Below are 17,830 nucleotides of genomic sequence, written 5' to 3' on the forward strand. Positions count from 1 at the left end.
GCGAGAGCCGCCGACGTTGACGGGGACGCGCAGCGGAAATTAGGCGCCTCTTATTTCAATTAAATAGGCTTTTATTTTCAAAAATGAGCGGGTGGAGTGAAGACACCTTTATAGCAGGGTATGCAGTGTACAAGCCTGGGCAGAGAGTACGATAAGAATATTATCAAGAGCTTAAAATCTGAGGCGATTGTAGATCGTATATAAAGCATATGCGCATCATACAACTGAATATATGTTTCAGAATTAAGAGTACTAGACATTTTAAGGTTGGTTTTAGAGTTTTTATATATGAGAAATAATAAATTGCATCTCAAATTTACAAAGCCTTGCTAAAGACTAAAACATTAAAGGATTTCTTTTTAAAAAGTTGCATATTTAATTGTTTTTATTTATGTATGTATTTTACTGATGCATTTACTTTTTTAGTTCTAGTTAGTTCTGCCCAGAGGAGGGAAACATTTTTAAAAAAAAATTTAATTCAAAATAATTTTTCCAAGAATAAATAGGCACAGTCTTTGCAATGGGTTCATCATTAACCTTGAATATGTGGTGCTTTCTTTACCTTTGTTTTTCCTTCAGTCCTTTGGACAACACTTTTTCTTCAGCAAACTAGCCAAACACTTTTACATTTCGAGAGGTTACTTGTGCAGAAATGGCACGTGTATAAACTCTTTGCACATTACTCACTGACCCTCACTACAGTTTTACACTTCCAGAGAGCGAGAGATTAAAAAATGGATAGGCCGTAATTAACTTTTATCATCCCATTTACAAATCATCAAGAGATATCAAGCACTTTGTGTGTGAATGTGTGTGTGAGTGTGTGTGTGTGTGTGTGTATGTGTGTGTGTGTGTTCTTGTGAGCGCGTGCGTGTATGTAATGATGATAAGAATCTAGTCATCCATTTTCTCCACCCCTTATTCCTAATGAGGGTCTCAGGGCCAGGCTTCTCTTTCTATTTTAATCCTTTTAATAGATAAGGTTGTGACGCAGGCACACACACGTAAATGTCTGGTGGTTCATCCGATGGATGCCCTCTTGTTTGCCATAGCAACAGCACATCTCCATCAGGGTCCAGAAATGTACAAATACTGTTGTGATACCAATATCTGTTCAAGTAATTTACTGTTCATGTGCAGATCAGGTGGGTTTGTTTTTTTTTTGGTTCATATACATTCATTTATGGCTTTATGAGCATCACAACTGTTGTTTTAGGGAAAGTTTCTGCTTTTGATGAAAAAAAATCTACCGCTGCATGAAGATATCAGGTGTGTGGATGTCAGAGATGTTGGGTTGAACCACACGTTTGTATAGTTTCGGTGGGAAAAAAGGAGCTAAAATGTGAGTAGCCGAACTGAGGAAATGAGAAATCAAATCAGGTGTGTCACTGAGTGCTGACGTGGAGACTGCAGGTGTAACACATAACAGCAGGATCAATCACTGCAGATGTCAGAATGAGTCTCCCTTTGCACCTCGTAAATTCTGACCTCCAGCTCTCACTGGAGAACCAGCAGCATCACTCCTTTAACCTCCGACTCTTTAGTTTTTAGTTTTTATTGTTTAATTTGTAGAACAGTTTGGATTTTCCCTCACTTCTTGCATGAACGAGCACACAATTCTAGTATCATTTGTGCTGCAAATTTAGAGCTTTTAAATCTAAACATGCATCATTGTGACCAGTGGTCCAAGAACAGAACCCTGCTGAATACATGTGAGTACAGGATTCTCAACTGGGAGAGAAATACACAAATATTTGAGTTCTACCAGTGAACTCAAACCCCTTCTTGAGGTCTAAGATTTACACAGGTAAAACCAGGGTTGCTGTGCAGGTTCTGCCAGAGAAGGAGAGGGTGAACTCTTACTTGACAAGGGCAACAAAAGATGGAGGAGATTGAATGTCAGAGGGTGGGGGTGTGGTATTAGCAAAAGACTGCCCTAAAGTGATAAGAAAATGGAGAGGGGGTGCAATCAAGTATCTGGACTGAGGACGTTTCTGAGGAAACAGATGGTAAAGCTCGGATCATTGGTGATCTTTAAGACACGCAGGACTAGTGTTCGCAGAGTACCTGATCACAAAGAGGACTCATCCATCCCTCATCAGACTGAGAAGCAGAAGCAACATAATGACCAACAATCAACAGTCTCCAATCAAACTTATGGGCGTTTTTGAGAGAAAACGCAATAAAAACTGAACTCAGAGTGTTTTTGTTATCTTGCAACTACACTGTGAATTGTTATATCCACAAGACCACTGGATTATGACGGACCGACCTATCTGAGTGCTAACCCGCACTAACAGTGCCAATGTAAACACACCCTGTGGTGTGAAACACATGTGGATTAGCTCCAGCTGCCATGGCATGCAGAGGTATGGTGGTTTGGAAGGATTTCTTTTTGTTTTTACCTTGAGGCCAAGGGTAAAAACAAAAAGTTTCTCAAGTTTTCCTTGTTCAAATGTTGGTTACATCTAGGATTTCTGCCGCTAATGCTAATGGATGGTAACCATGGCTATTGTTGGAGATACGCACGTAACGTCCTCCAGCACCAGCATCGACTGCAATCTAAAAAAAACCTCTTCCCGGGGCCGTAACCATGGAAACAGAAGCTGCAAGGTGCAGTAAACTCTTTGAAACGGTCAGGTTCTACTCCGCTGAACAGCATCTGCACGTGTGGGGAATGCAGGTGTCAGAGGCAACTTTAGCCTCCCAACTCATTTCCAACTGTTTTCGTCCCCATCTTTGACATCTTTGGAACAAATGTTTGATTTATTCAGTGCTCACTCATCCCTCCTGGAGCTGTTGACTAAGAGAGAGACTCTACGATCTACGCCTGCTCTATTTTTAATCCGTTCCAAACTTGCCAAGAGCGTTTTCAGCCCTGCGGCGTTTCCTGCCTTTGCCTCTCCACATGTTTCAGCCTCCTCTCATCTCACCATCCCTCCCTCAATTCCCACCACTGTGGTATTGCAAAATGCACTAGTCTGAGTGGCCCATTTAGCATAAATGAAGAGCCACCAGAGAGACAAATTTTCAACCAGATTGCAGCCAAATACACAAATAATGTGTTGTTCAGAGCCAAGGTTCTTTTTGCTGCTGTCATCTCCCTTTTGTCCCAGTTCTTCCCCTCTCCACAGTGATCGATGCCTCTCATCAGCTCGCAGTTACGACTCAGTTATTTCTTTCTCACTTTATTTATGTTCGCCGTGATGTTGCAATGGGAAGAGGTTTATTGGTTTTAGTGTGAACAGATTAGCACAGTCACCTCACAGCAACAGGCTTCCGTTTGGGGCTGGACATCTGTCTGTCCTCCTCTGTCTGGGTTTCCACACCATAGTCAGGTTTCCTCCCACATTCCAAACATGCACATTAGGTTGATTTATTGACTCTTATTTCCTCATTGGTGTGTGTGTGTGTGTGTGTGTGTGTGTGTGTGTGTGTGTGTGTGTGTGTGTGATATGTGGGTCCTGTGATGGATTGGCCACAGTGTGTTAGAGGATCGGTTCCAGCAAATCTTCTGACCTTGATGAATGAATAAATCAGCAGCGGCGTCCTCATTTACACTTTAGAATTCATCTCGCTTTGGCCGGCGCAATGCAAGAGAAGCCGCCGGGCCATCAGACCCTGTTCAGCTTTACTCCAACGCTCTCTCCCCCAACACCACCACCTTCCATCGCCATCTTCCTGTCCTGCTAATCTGTGCCTCACCAAGCACACTCTTCTCCCAGTGAATCAATGACTCCTCCCTGGAGGCTGCGTCTCTCCGTCTGACTATGTTGAGCTAATTCTAAAAACCTGGCTGCACACAGTCCAACAGGGTTTGAACAGCAGTACCCTAAATTGCTCGGCCAGATCTGTCTCTTGGTCCTAGTAACCATGGAAACATTAGATATTCCTCTACATCCTGAGTAGAAAATAAAGTGCTCTTCTTTTAAGCCCCATGAAACCTTTTTTTCCCCTTAGAATAATTACATAAATAATCAAAGCCACAGCTCATATGTCTACATGTAAATAAGCAATTTTTCGAGCTAGACGTATTGTTTGAACCAGAAAATGTTACTTTAGAGTTAAATTAGTGTCTCCTGAATTCACACCCGAGAGGCAGTTAGCGTGTGTTTCGATTACGTTGCCAATGGTGCACATGTTTGAGCTCGATGAAGCAGCCGCCGGCGTTTCGTGAAGTGGTTTGACCGTTCAAGCTAAGCGTGGCGTACCCAGCTGTACCTGACAAAGGTTAGTCCTGCTGGAAAGAGAATGGCGCGCGCAAAATGCTACAGTTGCAAAATGTCAAAGCAATTACTGTCAGATGGATAAAAGATGGAAGTGTGCACGGTTATCCGGGGTCACAACAGCGCATCCCTTTTCTAACGCTGCTTCTTTATGTTTTTTTCAGGTACCAAACCTCTAATATGTCATTCTGTTGTTCCTACTGTCAGACCTACAGACAGATAACCAGGAAGCTCTCATATCTCTGAGGGCCACTTTGGTATCTGTGAGCGGATGGAATGGGCTCTTCTATCTGAGGCTCTTTTAATGGACTTTCTAAACCTCATAGCCAGAAGTCTTGTTGACCTTTAAGATCACTGAGGAACTTTTTGAGAGGGAAAAGGCCAATTTCCTGTCCGCTGATCCTTCCGTGAATCCAAACAGACTGATCTCCCAGCAGCCATGTGAGTTTATTTATGTGTTTTTGGGATTATCCCTTCTGACTTCTATCATGGCAGCATCAGACATTCTACATGTTGGTCCTCTAAGGTAAAAATAATAAATATACCCGACATATCTTGGTAGTATTTATTTTTTGCATGCTAATTTATATACAGCACCTAACATCGCTCTTTGGGGTCCCAGCCTCAAGACATAATCAACAGTTTTAATAAACTCAAACATGTACACTGTAGAATTAAATCATAAATTGATATCCTACAGGCTTTTATAGCGACAACACTCTGACATTATGGCTCCATTCATCTCGCACACACACGCACTAATGGTGATAAATAATACAGATCGATCATGGGGTTGTAGTGTTGGCGTTCACTGGTTATTACGCATGCTCAGACTTTATGATTATTCTTCCCTACCCCATTCTCTCTCTCTGTCTGTCTGATCCCCCCCCCCCCCCCCCCCCCCCCCCTTACACACACACGTTAGGCAGCACATCTCCATCAGTGCTCAGAGAGGGATGGACCAGGCAGCAGGTCAATAAAACACACGTTTCCTCCCCGCAAAGCAGAGTGAGGAGGGCGCAGGTGGGATCGACCTTGAGGACGGAGACGCTGGTATCTGAAGAGATAAAAGACATGGACACGGAGAGGAAATGGAGATGGTAGAGGTTGACCGAGACTGAGGTTGACTGCGGCGGGATCTGCTGGTTTTCCGGAGGAGCAGGTGGGTCGATGTGGACGAGATGAGGCGGCTTTAACCCCGTGTTGTAGATCACGCACCTTACGGTGCGCTGATGGGATCCGGTTATGTAATGATTGCAGGTGACTCCTTGTGCATGTCTGTAGACGCACGCACGAGCCGTTAACAATTGTCTGAAGGGTCACGGGTCAGAGTATTATGGCTGGACACACTTACGTCCTTTTTTAGTGGAGGACGTGAACGCATCACGGCATTAACAGTCAGTCGGGTCGCATCGTGTTGAGGGAGATTTTATGGTAAATATATGAATCATTAAACTGATTCAGTCCGAGCCTTCATTTCCCTCCCTCCCTCCCTCCCGTCTATCTGTGTGTGTGTGTGTGTGTGTGTGTGTGTGTGCATGGAGCGCATTGTAGGAACCTTTAACCTTGAGAAGAACATGCAGACGCTCATCTCCTAGTTCAAACACAAATGTCCATTTACATAATACAGTGTTCAAAGACCAAAGACACCCAATGTGATAAATTACACAAGATATGAGCTCTAATCAGCCTTAATGTGACCGTGAGGAAAGCTAACTGCATAATTGACCAATTAATAACAAATTTCTTGTTGGGCTTTGGAGCCCGAGAGGATGGTTATGAAAGTATTTTCTGTCAGATGCAGCCAGCCAAATTTCCTTAAAAACTGACTCACAACCAATACTCAAAGGTTTTGTGAGGTATGAAACAGGCTTTTAAATCAATGGCAGCGTTGCGTCAGCAGCCTCTCACAACCGTAAATATTGCAGATTGTAAAGAATCACACTGGAACATCAGGTCCTTTTTTTTTGGCTTCCTGCGGTGAGCTGTAGTTGAAACCTCTGCGTCTGCTCTGCAGTGACAGGCAGTTAATGGCTGGATCTTCTCAAATGTCATCAGCGCAGACCCATGCCTGCGGTTATTCTTTATCTTTACGTCCTCTTCAGTCCTGCGGTTCCATTTCAGACCAGATTGGCGCTTAATTGCAGTATACTACAGGTGTGCCTGTTTGCATTTGGAAAATAAACAACTCAAAATGGTCAAACAGGTTCCTCAAAAATCAGACAGCGACCTATCCGGTGTAAAAGAAAGCAATTCAGAAGCTGCTTCTAGTAGAAGAGCTGAACCCAGCACTCAAAACACCGTCATCACTTTTGTCATTTATATAAAGAACCTTGAAAGAAGTTTAACAACCTGAACATGACACATCGCTTCCAAGCAATGTCAGAAATGTAGAAATCAAAAAGTATAAGATATATTATTATACTTCAGTTCTGAACATTAGTACACAAGAGAGGGGATTTCATATTTAACAGCCCTTAAAATGTCATCTAAGGTTTTTCAACCTTAAATGCAGCAGCAGGAAGGGTTCCAAATCTGCGGTGTTCTGCTGCAGGGATCCATCGCTGGAGCAGCACCGGAGGAAACACATTTATGGGACATCTCCCCAAACACACTATGACCTAAAAATCAACAACGGACACAATTTGAATGTCGTTTTGTGTCTTGGTGATGGTGCAGAAGGGAAAGAGCGAGTGAGACGGTGGGGAGTCAAATGAGGCGCTGAGGAGTTACTTATGTAACCGTCATTGCCGGCAATCTCTAACCCAGATGAAGGTCACGTTGCTCCCATTGGATTCGCTCCACATGGCCGGTTCAGGGCGTGACTGGTTGCTATTGTGGTCTGCAATATTAACGGTATATGAGACATCAGGCAGCGCTCCAGAGGAGAGAGAGAGAGCGGATGCAGTGGGAGTGTAAAATAAATATTGCATTTGGCTCTAAAAGTGTCCTCTTTTTATATCTTGCAGTCTGTCGTCATTGAAGTTTTAAAATGGAGTCCACTCACCTCCTGAGTAGCTCTAAAAAAAGAGTGAAGATCCATCCCCACACCGTCACAGCTAAATATGCCACGCACACCCCCTACTCCCCTCAACCCGGCGTACATACGCACTTCCCCCAGCCGGGCGATGAGGGCTACGACGATGCCCCGTCATTCGAGGACTTTGGCTCGTTTCTGGAGGAGACCTCAGACAGGAAGCAGCTGACTGAGGCCAAGAGGTGGCCCCTGACCCTCTTTGGCTCCAAAGACAAGGACTCGACCAGCAAGCCTCAGAGCAAGGGGCCAGGAGAGGGAAGCGATGGTGCGGTGAAAGAAGGAAAGGGTGCCGGGAAGGGTGTAGGGCAGCAGCTGGCCAGTTTTGGGGAGGCGTCCGTGTCGGCATCTCGGCTCACCTGGTTGGGGCTGCTTGGTGCCGCGCTGGCTCACGGCTGTCTGATTGTCCTGACACGTTTGGCCTCCGACCGCTTCGCTCTGGGCCCCCTGTTTCTGCTCCTGGTTCGCTCCATCGTCCAGCTGCTCTCAGTGACTGTGCCGTTGCACAGGGGGGAGAATCCTTTCGGACCAGATGGATACCGTCTGCGTCTCCTCTGTTATGGCATGGCCTACTCCCTCGCTCTCTGCTGTGCTTACTCCTCCCTGACTTTCGTTTCTGTCGGAGCTGGCGTGACGACTTGGCGCCTCACGACCACAGCGCTGTCAGCGATGCTGGCGTTCCTGCTCCTAGAAGAAAGAGTGGGATTGACTGACGGGATCACCTTATCTGCAGGACTGTGTGGCCTCGGGCTCATTTTACTTCCCACAGAGGACGACAGCAATTCAGATGCACCCACAGACCCGGTTGTGTTCTGGAGGAGTGCTTTCGGATGGTCTCTTTCGGCTCTGGCGGGGCTGTGGATGGCTCTAGCGCTGGTCGGGTATCGCTCGCTGAAGGAGCGGGTGGGAGTGGGCACGGCGTTATTCACTGTAAGCTGGACAGGCTGCCTGCTTGCCCCGGCCTCTTTGGTATTGGTAGGGGAAGGTTGGTCCTGGCCAACAAGCGCTCCGGCCTGGGGCCTGGTCCTAGGACTGGCCGCCTGCTCGGTGGCTGCCTTTCTGGGGATGACACACGCCCTCACTCGTCTCCACCCAGCTCTGGTCTCTGCCTCTCAGAGCTTGGAGGTACCTTTCTCCATGCTGCTGCACCTGGCTGTGCTGCCAGCGGCCCCCACCGCACCAGAGGTTGTCGGCAGCGTGATGGTGATGCTGAGCGTTGGTTGGCTGGTGGCAATGAAGCTGCTACCCTCACGTGGTGCAGGCCGCCGCCCAAGAGAAGAGTATGAGGAGATTCTAGACTCGCCCATTAAATAGATATGTAGGTCTTCCTCTCACAGCACAAGATTGGATCCGATGGACACAAGAGACTGCTAAATGTTGACTGGAGCTTCATTTTTTATTGTCCTCTTCGCATCGTACCACTGATGTGTCGTTTGTTACTGTGACCTTGTGATGTGATATTAAAAGATTTCTGGACTACAACACATTTCTGAAGCACCTTGTTATCAGTATGTTGTTGTTATTCAGCTCATTCTCTTCACAGTAGTGGCTCATCGGTTACTTTTCATCGCCTGAGCCTCGGCCAAGAACCGACGATTAAGATCCGGATAGCAATAAGGGAAGAAGGAGTCACAATCAGAGGAAGAGTAGGTGGGTTGAAAGAGAGAAGGCCACAGGCTTGGCATGGAGAGAGGAACGTGTGATGGCAGATGACGACAATGGAGATCAAAGGGATGGAAGCCAGGGCTGGTTCTGCGCCTGGCCAGCTGGCTGATAATTCGGCGGTACGGGGAGCGGTTATTGCATTTGATGAGCACTGTCAGACACACGTGCACTGTCACTCTCCTCTTCTGGGAGGCTACCCCGTATTCCTCATCGCTCTCACGTCCTGTTGTTCCCATTCCTCTTCTGGGAACATTAACGATAAACCCTCACTAAAGCTCCTGCCACACCAGACGTAGAGGGAATTCCTGTGTAAATAATGCCGTCAGCGCACGAGTGCAAGCTCTCCAATAAACAGTTGCCATAGACCGGTTGTGATTACATGTAATTCAGAAAGCACTTACATACAAACGCCTCGTCGTATTCTGTGGAAACTCCAGTCCAAAGCGGCCAATGTGAGGTTTATATTAATGTGTGTCTGTGGCCGCAGGAGGGTTTGGCAGCAGTCTAACAGCCCTGGCAGCGTTTTGTGTATCATAAATAGTTGAAGCATTGTGAGCCGCAGCCTCGTTAGCATCCAGAGTCTTAAAGCATCTGATTCCATGGCGAGGTCTTGAACACAATTAAAAGTGATTTACGACATTTTTTTAAACGGCTCTCGGGTATTTGCACACTGCACAAGCGCCGAGGTAGAGGTGTAAAATGTGGCAAATGCAGCAAAGGCTATGACTGAGTCAGACCCACGAATAACAGCAAAACTTCAGCCTGTAAAGGAGTTGATTGCTGTGGGGGAGGAAGGAGGAGGAAACCTTTTTCAAAGACTGTTTAATAGTATTTTAATTCATGTTATAGTGAACCCACAACATTCGTGGTACATACAAGTTGGTTACAACAAGAAAAAGAAACAACAAGCTCAGATAGTTAATTAAAAATTCTGTGTATATACAAAATGATTATGACCAAAGTCTCCATCATTCTTCTGCCCCTGGTTTATGTGTCTCCTCTCTCCTTCCTCTGTGTTCCTACCTGCTCTAACACTCTACTCAGCTGCAGGTGCACCGTCTGCAGCTCTGTTGCTATGGCAACCAGGGCCCGTTTGACCGTGGCCGTGTCCGGCAATGGAGTCATGTCTTGCTCCCTCAGAAGAGGAGACGCCGGCTTCGTCCCCGACCCGTATGCCGCCCCTAAACCTTCTGGCGTCTGTGTTGGCTGGTGTCTGATCTTGCTCTCCGCTCCTCCCAGAGGTGTCCCACTGCGGCTCCAACTGTCCTCCAGCCTCTCCAGTAGGGAATTCCCCTCGTGGCTTCGGCGGAGGAGGTGCTGCATGGTGGCGTTCAGGTTCCTCTCCCTCTGGGCCTCCTCCTCCCTGAGCTTCAGCAAGTCTTGCTGCAGCCAGACCCTCACCTGCTCCATGTGCAGCCGGTACACTGACTCCAGGCCAGGTAGACCCTTCCCCTTGACCAGCTTGTCCAACTGAGTCCTGAGTGAGACCATTCCTCCACAGCACTGACCCAAAGAGTCCAGCAGCACGTTCTGCCTCATGTGGGAGTCCTCCAGGGCGATGAACAGCCTGTCCCAGTTGGAGAACTCCTCAGCTTTGCATGGCATAGGTGTGGCTTTCTCTGTCAATTAGCAAAAATGTTCAAAAAATAAAAGAAAACCTACAAATTTCTGTGACACACAAACCAGAAATATTATTTATGAATCCAGAAGTTTATATATAGTAGTAGTTTGAAAATATACTTAAGGGTGGCACGTAGGAACAAAATCAATATTATCGGGGTCATGCAGTGATGGAATCTGAGTATATGTACTCTAATACTTTAAATCAGTCAAACCTCTGAATTAGATGTCAAATAAAACTCAATTAGCACATTCCTCTTCCTCATTACATAATATTTGCCGTTGCCAGGACTCCTGTGAAAAAGGTGTTACCGCTGTAATACGCTGTGACACGTGAATTTCCCTGATGTGGGATCTATAAAGTTTATCCTATCCTTAAAGTGGGATTCTCCTTATTTAGCAAACATTGCTAAATAAGAAAAAATGTAAATTAAACTACTGCCCATGATAAGCATTTAACCTTTGGATTATTTAGTGTTAGTATAAGAGTGTTTTTAAAGCGTAGCTTTATTTTCCTATGTTTCCCCACTAAATGTTTAGAGATGAAGCATGATAAACCAAAAAATATATGTATATTTCTGACCCTTTTATTTGTGAACTGGTGCTTCTTTCTTCAGTTTGCAGAGAAATAGGGTTTTTATGGTGTTAAATCCATCAAACTTAAAATGTAAATGCATCAAAGCCACGGAGATTTTGGGTGTATTGTATAAATTGTAAAAATTGTGCAAAAACTGGTCCATTTAGGGCACATTTACTGTAAATAAAACTGGGTTTGCTTGCCTAACAACCACTAAAATTATTTTCATGAACTCAGACATGGGAATTCCTTCACAGCAAAAAGTAACAGGATGACTAAAATCACTCACCCCCCTGCTGGTCCTGAGAGATCTCGTTATCATAGTTGTCAGCGTAGTTAGCTTCATATTCAGCTTGTTTCACACATGTGGAGGCGCCCAGACAGCCAAGGACACACAAAACGTGCACAAAAGAACACACATGCATAATGAAGGTTGGTGCAGACCCTGATTTGCAGCCTCCTGGTTTTGTCACCCCCGTCACCTCGCAGGCACCGCGCACTGACCCGGCTGCCGTGGGCCGGAGTTTATAAGAGAAGATGAAGGGAAGTGAAGGTGGGTGGGACAGAAGAGGGGAGCTGTGGAAGGTGGGTGAGTAACGCGCTAACAGAGGTTCTGGGGCAATAGTCAGACTGGGGAGAGAGAGGGGCATTTTGGTGAAACGTGTTTGTGCTAAATGAAGAAAGTTGGGCTGAAAAGGAGGTGACGGAGGCCCAGCTGGCAGCGGGAACAGCAGTAAACTCAAACGCAGGATTTTAGATGCATCTATATTTCACTCTTATCAAACGCGAAAGAAAATTGGTCATCTTTGACCCGGAAGGGCAGAACCTCCACGCATCATATGCTAAACAGGGTTGAGCAGCTTTGAACAAAAGCAAAAAGCATTTGCATCAATAAAAAAACAGAATCTCTATTCTTTTGATATTTTATTACACGATCATGTCTTATGGGGGGGTGTTGAAACAGATACACACAAACACCTCATATATACTATATATATATATCATCTTACTAAATATAAAGATACTTTGACAGTTGAAGACAGCTTAAATAAGAGAAAAAGGCATACATGAGCATCAAAAACTGACCTTTCCCCATCAGCCATGTTTGGTAAAGGAGTCCAGTACCCTAAAACCTATAGTAGGAGGTATATTGGTCCTTGTCTGTTTTTACAGCCCTATTTAATAAAAGCAACTCTGCAGTATTGCTGATGTATTTTTAGCTTCCATGTGTCAATACTGACATTTCTCTCCTTGCTGCCGTTGCATTTTCCCTGTTATCCTGCTGGATGTTTGAATCACCGGACCGTTGACAGATCCTGATGACTTTGGAAGCAAACAAAGTGTTGGACAGGCGACAGGATTAAACTGCAAAAGTGGAGCAAGGTTGAGGTTAGAGGAAGAGCCTACTCTCTGCAGACCTCCAGACTGAAGATCTGAGAGTGCCACTGGTTTTAATAGCTGCAGAGGGATTCAGTGAAGTGAGGACAGACAGGTTTATCTCAGGAAAAAAAGGCAACCTGCAGAGGAAGCAGGGGAAATAAGAGTCACCTTTGAAAAATGTATGCAGCAACCTTTCCTCGTTCCACAAAATTGCAAATATTTGGAGAGATGGGCAGCACATGGGACACTGCCGTGTAGTTAATGTTGTCAAAAACAGTTCATTTAGCATTTAAAGGGTCCTAAACGTCATCACATGACTCGCAGCTACATTAACCAGCAGCCACCAGACGTTGATTACAGCTCCAACTGCCACCACGCCTACATTTTAAGATGTCAGTTGCGCGAAAGAAGACCAGCTGGGAGTGGGAGGAATGGACAGAAAAACATGATGGAGAGAAGAGATGAAGCGGTAGAAGTCAGAGATGGGTGACAGAAATGGACTTTTGCTTTTAGACAGGCAGGAAGCACTGTAGATGCTTGCCGGGCCCACAAAACCAGAGACAAGTGTTGTCAGCAGAGATTCTGGTGACCGGAAGCAGATGGGAAGAACAGAAGCGGGGCAAATCGAACAATAACAGAACATGGGCCGGACCTGGAAGAGCAGGGTGTGCCGCTGTTGTGCCCCTGATATTTACATGGAGCAGAAAGTAAGCCAATATGGCCGGACCAGCGCTATATTCATTTGAGCTTTTCCAGCCAGTTTCCCCGACACCACGGTGAGGCAGGGGTTCCCCCGCAGAGAAAATGGACGTGTGGACATGGAAATATTTACCCATTTGGCCTAGCTGGGGACTTTATAGTGTTGGCTCTGTTGCCAGGGAAACACCCATTTAAGTATGATGGAACGCACTTCATGCAGGAGAATAAAGGACTTGTTCAGCCCGGTGCTTTTGTCACCTCATGACACCTCGTACGTCCAGTGGAAAATGACCTCAGCTTGTAGAAACATGACTCAAGGGTGCAGAAATCTGCAAATACCTCGCTTTAAAGGGTGTCGCAGGTTCGGTTTGGGGGAGCTGAGGTGGGCACACCAGTCAGAGACGGACAAAAATGTACACTACGCTGGCAGGTGACACCATTTACACACCAAAAACAAGACACACACACGTTTGGCACAAAGAGTTGGCGAGACAGCGTGTTTAGATGTTGGTAGGGCTTCACAGACCTCAGTAATTAACGTCGACACCTACTTCCCGGGGTCGACGTCAACCATATAACCAGTTACAGGCTAAAATTGGTGTGGTACTATTATCGGGTCAATTTAATACACACGATTAGACCCAAGGATGGGATTCATTAAAGTTGCTTTTAATGATTATGTAACCTTTTTAATATCGAGGTGACATCTCGACCGCCACCGTCCTCCTCTAAGGAGCCACATCTCCGCCGCTTGTTGATGACTCCTGGATACCTTCTCCGTTAATGGCTGCCGGCTCTTGAGCTTCATTGATTGGCTGGTTTTCGCCCAAGCAATTGGTCGTCACGGTTACCGCCGTCATGTCTGTTGTTGCGGCCTCATTTGAGGTTCCGCTGCGCTCAGAGGGTGAAGCCATCGTTGTGTGGGTACGTGCACCACCGGTGGCTGCAGCTCCCGCTCCCTCAGTGGTCCTGAGGGACGAGATGGGATCTGCTGGGCAGGGCTCCAGATCTGACTCTTGATCGATTGCTTGACCAGGTGTCAGCGTGTTGTTATTGTTGTTGTTGTTGTGCAGATCAAGTGGCGGCACGTCCTCGCTTGTTTTTTCAGTTCCAGGTGGTGCATTCACGGTCCAAGAGTCCTGGTCAAATTCTGGAAGTCGGTGGACATTAATGGCATGTGGGTGGAGCCTGCCAGGCTCGTTGGCTACATGGTTGCTACAGGATTGTTGACTGACTTCACTACCACCGGCTGACTGCCAGTTATTGGAGCAGAGCACTGCTGGGATGCTGCAAGGACGATAAAAACACCAGCAAGTGAGCTGCAAACTTCTGGACGTGTTCTGGAGTGGAGCTTTTACTAGACAGGTAATGTGGAAAATTGAATTTCATTTTCCATTCAATGAGCAGCTGTACACACCTGGCCAGGTGTTTCTGAAGATCCTGAGTGTGCTGGTTGCACTGGTCAAAGTAACTGGCCTGAGCCTCCACAAAGTCAGTGAGGATTTGCATGTGGTGGGTCTACAATTCAGAGGGCACAGTTCATGAACACAATCATATTCCTGTCAGAACAGCTGGTGTTTTACTGAGAGGAGCCATCAAAGACTCGGGGGTGACAAAATATTAGGAATACTCTGTACAATCCTGAATTATAGCGATTATGTTATAAATAATGCACATCTGTTATACATACATGAGTCTGGCCGATTCCTTCCACAACCTGCCGAGTGACTTCTGACTGACGCCTGAACAGACTCTCGCATATTCTCAATTCCATTTCTGCCTACAAACACACACACACACACACACACCTGCTATATAATTACACCCATATACATTGTATGACAGTATACGTCATTATTAATATAAATACATAAACCTTAAATTCTAAATTATTCTAATGTGGGTTGTTTTTTGAAGCATAATTCTGTCCATTCCTCCCACTCCCATGGATTACAGCTGGTCCTGTGTGTATGAAAAGTTAAATGTGATCTCACCTGAGAGATTTCCTGAGCCCACATCTGAGTGAATGATTGAAAGCGGAGAACCAAAATCAGCCACGTTAAGGACGATAATGCTTTGTTTTTTTTAAATCATATGTTTACTGACCTTTAACCATCTGACACGCAGGAAGCTGAACATGAAGGAGACTTGAGACAAATAGTCGGTTTCCACTGGGTTCATGTTCAGGTTCTGTCCCAGGAAAAAACAAGGTGCAACCAGATAGATTTACAAATGGTTAAACTGTTCCACCACATATCTGTAATATAATAAAGTTACAATATTAGTGTAACACTCACAGTGGCCTCGCTTTCAGCCTCGTGGGCTTTCTTCAGTCTGGTTTTAGCAATGTCCAAATCCAAGCGCTTGTTCAGCAACATCCTGCGCTCATCCTGTGAAAACACATAAACACACACACACACACACACACACACACACGTACACACTTAATAAAAAAAACCCAAGACTACCAGTAACCAACAAGTAAGTAAACTACAACATGGAATAAAAGGGATGTAAAAATTAGCTTTAGAACCTACAGAAAGGTGCCAGAGTTCATATTAAAGTGTGTGTGTGTGTGTGTGTGTGTGTGTGTGTGTGTGTTAACCTGTATGGATCTGTACTCTGCATCTGTGAAATTCCTCAGAGGGGTGAGGAAGAGGATGTTGGTACTCTGGACAAATTTTCTCTCTGCCTCACCGAGCTGCTTCTGAGCCTCTCCACATCTGAGCAGAGCCTTTCCTGAGGACAAAACACACACTCCCACATTAAGAGAGGACAAACTTACACATACTCTCTAAACCCTATTTTCCAACATACTCACCATATGGGGTGTTGGGCCCCATTTCCAGCCCCGCCTGGATCATTTGCTCCCCCAGTGACTCTTGTGCACGAGGTCGCGATGGGATTCTCCAATCCAGCTGCTCATAAAGCCGATCTTCGAATCGCGATCCTGTTAAAAAAGACATCCAAGTACACGTTTCTGAACATCACAAAACTTCTAAATCACCTCTGATGGACACTGACACACCCCTGAGAATGGACCCCCTTTTAGTCTCTCCTTGTTTGGCACAAACTGATTAAGATAAAGAAAAAAGCCTCTGAAGAATATCACATCTGCCAGCTGAGGGGGTCCTCTTATTGATGTAATTACACTCATAACTCCATTAGCTCAAGTAATGGATTGCGAGACGAGCGGACGTGATCTGGAAATAGCGCAGGTCATCTTCAGAACATGGGTCGGCAGGATGACCACCTATTCTTGACATGCCAGAAAGTCCTTGAATTAAATATATTTGTCCTGTGGATGGACCTTAAAAAGAGAACTACTGTAAACAGGAAGGAGCCCAATACGTACATCTCTATAGACAAAATATAGTGGATAAAATAACCCAGTGGACATCTATAGACACAAAACACGCCCCCAGATATGATAATAACGCAGGCCGTGGTCTCACCGGGGTTAGGCTGCAGTAAAACCTCTGTCTGAGAGACGATCTTGTCCGTGCAGGTCTTGGTGGCGTCTGCCAGGGCCAGCAGCTCCTCCAGCCCAGGATCCAGCTCGGTCCGGTCCGCCTGGCCGAGATCTCCTCCCCGTGTACTAAGCAGAACCCACACCTCGACTTTGCTGACCCACGCACACTCGCGAGCACGTCGCTAACATCACATTGACATCCCAAAGACTACAAAGCGTCCGTACCTGGGACAGCCCGGTTTGATGAACTGACCAGCATCCGCGGCCAAGCGCGTCAGCTCCATGACGGGCGTCCTCAGGTCCGCCAACCGACCTCGGTCCAGAAGAACTTCAGTGGCTCCGCTATTCGTAGCAAAAGGACCAAAAGCAACAAGAGCCTGACCTCGACATGGCTGCAGCAGCAGGACAGATTAACTTGAGCAGGAAGGCGGCGCGCAGGCGAACACCTGCGTGAGCATCGCCCGGTCGCAGCGAGGCGGAAACGAATTAAACCGCTTTTAAAACGAAAACACGTGAAATTCAAGAGTCAGATAAAAGTTTCTCTTTTTCCTTGTTAAGATCCAGACGATAATTACGTTATTTGTGCTTCCGAAGACGCAATAAACAACTATGCTCACGTGACCCGGAAGTACGATTAGAAGCCAAAATAAAGCCGACGTTTGAATGAACATGTCAATAATTCTTTCTTATTTGAAATAAATATATCAGATAATTTAAATACAGCTTAGCACATATTAGGATACGATTTAAACTATAAACTATTTTAAACATGATCTCAATTAATGAATAATCTACAGTAAGCTATACGTTTGAATCTCAGGCCTTTCTATGACGCCAAAAGATTGTTAATTTTTATTAAAAATTATATATTCCCCTTACTTTTCCCAAGATTAAACTTCTGCACTGCACATGTAAAAATATCTGCATCATACACACAGCTAAAAATGAAGTTTGCTCACTGATACCTCAAGCAAGGCCTCTTCAGTGTTGGAAATATTAAACAGTCCTATCTGGAGAAAAGCTGCAGCAACAGCCACACATTCACAAAAATAAGAAGAGTAAGGACAAAACAGACTGTTACGCTTTGAGCATCTGAACTCATGACTGGACCCCGAAGCCAAACGCCACGACCCTTATCCAGCCTTCTGTAATGCGCT

General features: G+C 45.7%; 3 protein-coding genes across 4 annotated transcripts; 1 reads left to right on the forward strand and 2 right to left on the reverse strand.

Moving 5' to 3' along the window:
* The first annotated feature begins 5,143 nt into the window (after positions 1-5,143).
* slc35g2a (solute carrier family 35 member G2a) lies at positions 5,144-8,754 on the forward strand. The gene is made up of 2 exons (XM_003962403.2): positions 5,144-5,388; positions 7,196-8,754. The coding sequence occupies exon 2, from the start codon at positions 7,219-7,221 to the stop codon at positions 8,572-8,574; it is 1,356 nt and encodes a 451-aa protein (XP_003962452.1). The 5' UTR covers positions 5,144-5,388; positions 7,196-7,218; the 3' UTR covers positions 8,575-8,754.
* A 1,140-nt stretch (positions 8,755-9,894) lies between these two features.
* Positions 9,895-11,614, reverse strand: LOC105418006 (pentraxin-related protein PTX3-like). Its single transcript, XM_011615370.2, has 2 exons — positions 11,412-11,614; positions 9,895-10,544 (listed from the first exon to the last, which is right to left on the reverse strand). The coding sequence occupies exons 1-2, from the start codon at positions 11,545-11,547 to the stop codon at positions 9,913-9,915; spliced, it is 768 nt and encodes a 255-aa protein (XP_011613672.1). The 5' UTR covers positions 11,548-11,614; the 3' UTR covers positions 9,895-9,912.
* Positions 11,615-13,625: 2,011 nt separating this feature from the next.
* LOC101071714 (endophilin-B2-like) lies at positions 13,626-17,788 on the reverse strand. Of its 2 annotated transcripts, XM_029832681.1 has the most exons (10): positions 17,639-17,788; positions 16,657-17,015; positions 16,023-16,151; positions 15,807-15,940; positions 15,499-15,591; positions 15,308-15,391; positions 15,196-15,219; positions 14,892-14,981; positions 14,619-14,719; positions 13,626-14,488 (listed from the first exon to the last, which is right to left on the reverse strand). In XM_029832681.1, the coding sequence occupies exons 3-10, from the start codon at positions 16,063-16,065 to the stop codon at positions 13,930-13,932; spliced, it is 1,128 nt and encodes a 375-aa protein (XP_029688541.1). In that variant the 5' UTR covers positions 16,066-16,151; positions 16,657-17,015; positions 17,639-17,788; the 3' UTR covers positions 13,626-13,929. The 2 variants fall into 2 exon arrangements, with proteins under 2 accessions (XP_029688541.1, XP_029688540.1); XM_029832680.1 differs by lacking the exon at positions 17,639-17,788 and having other exon boundaries at positions 16,657-17,318.
* Between the last annotated feature and the right edge of the window lie 42 nt (positions 17,789-17,830).

This window comes from Takifugu rubripes, chromosome 2 (assembly GCF_901000725.2).
Source record: "Takifugu rubripes chromosome 2, fTakRub1.2, whole genome shotgun sequence".
NCBI classification, from domain to species: Eukaryota; Metazoa; Chordata; class Actinopteri; order Tetraodontiformes; family Tetraodontidae; genus Takifugu; species Takifugu rubripes.

What these genes read in the sequence shown, in the direction of transcription:
- slc35g2a (XM_003962403.2), top strand. Translation starts at nt 7,219, where the DNA reads ATGGAGTCCACTCACCTCCTGAGTAGCTCTAAAAAAAGAGTGAAGATC.
- LOC105418006 (XM_011615370.2), bottom strand. Translation starts at nt 11,547, where the DNA reads ATGCATGTGTGTTCTTTTGTGCACGTTTTGTGTGTCCTTGGCTGTCTG. An exon ending in CTCTCAGGACCAGCAGGGGG is followed by an intron (nt 10,545 to 11,411) that starts GTGAGTGATTTT and finishes GCTAATTGACAG; the next exon opens with AGAAAGCCACACCTATGCCA.
- LOC101071714 (XM_029832681.1), bottom strand. Translation starts at nt 16,065, where the DNA reads ATGATCCAGGCGGGGCTGGAAATGGGGCCCAACACCCCATATG. An exon ending in GGGCTCAGGAAATCTCTCAG is followed by an intron (nt 14,982 to 15,195) that starts GTGAGATCACAT and finishes GTGTGTTTGTAG; the next exon opens with GCAGAAATGGAATTGAGAAT. An exon ending in AAGGAATCGGCCAGACTCAT is followed by an intron (nt 14,720 to 14,891) that starts GTATGTATAACA and finishes TCTGAATTGTAG; the next exon opens with ACCCACCACATGCAAATCCT.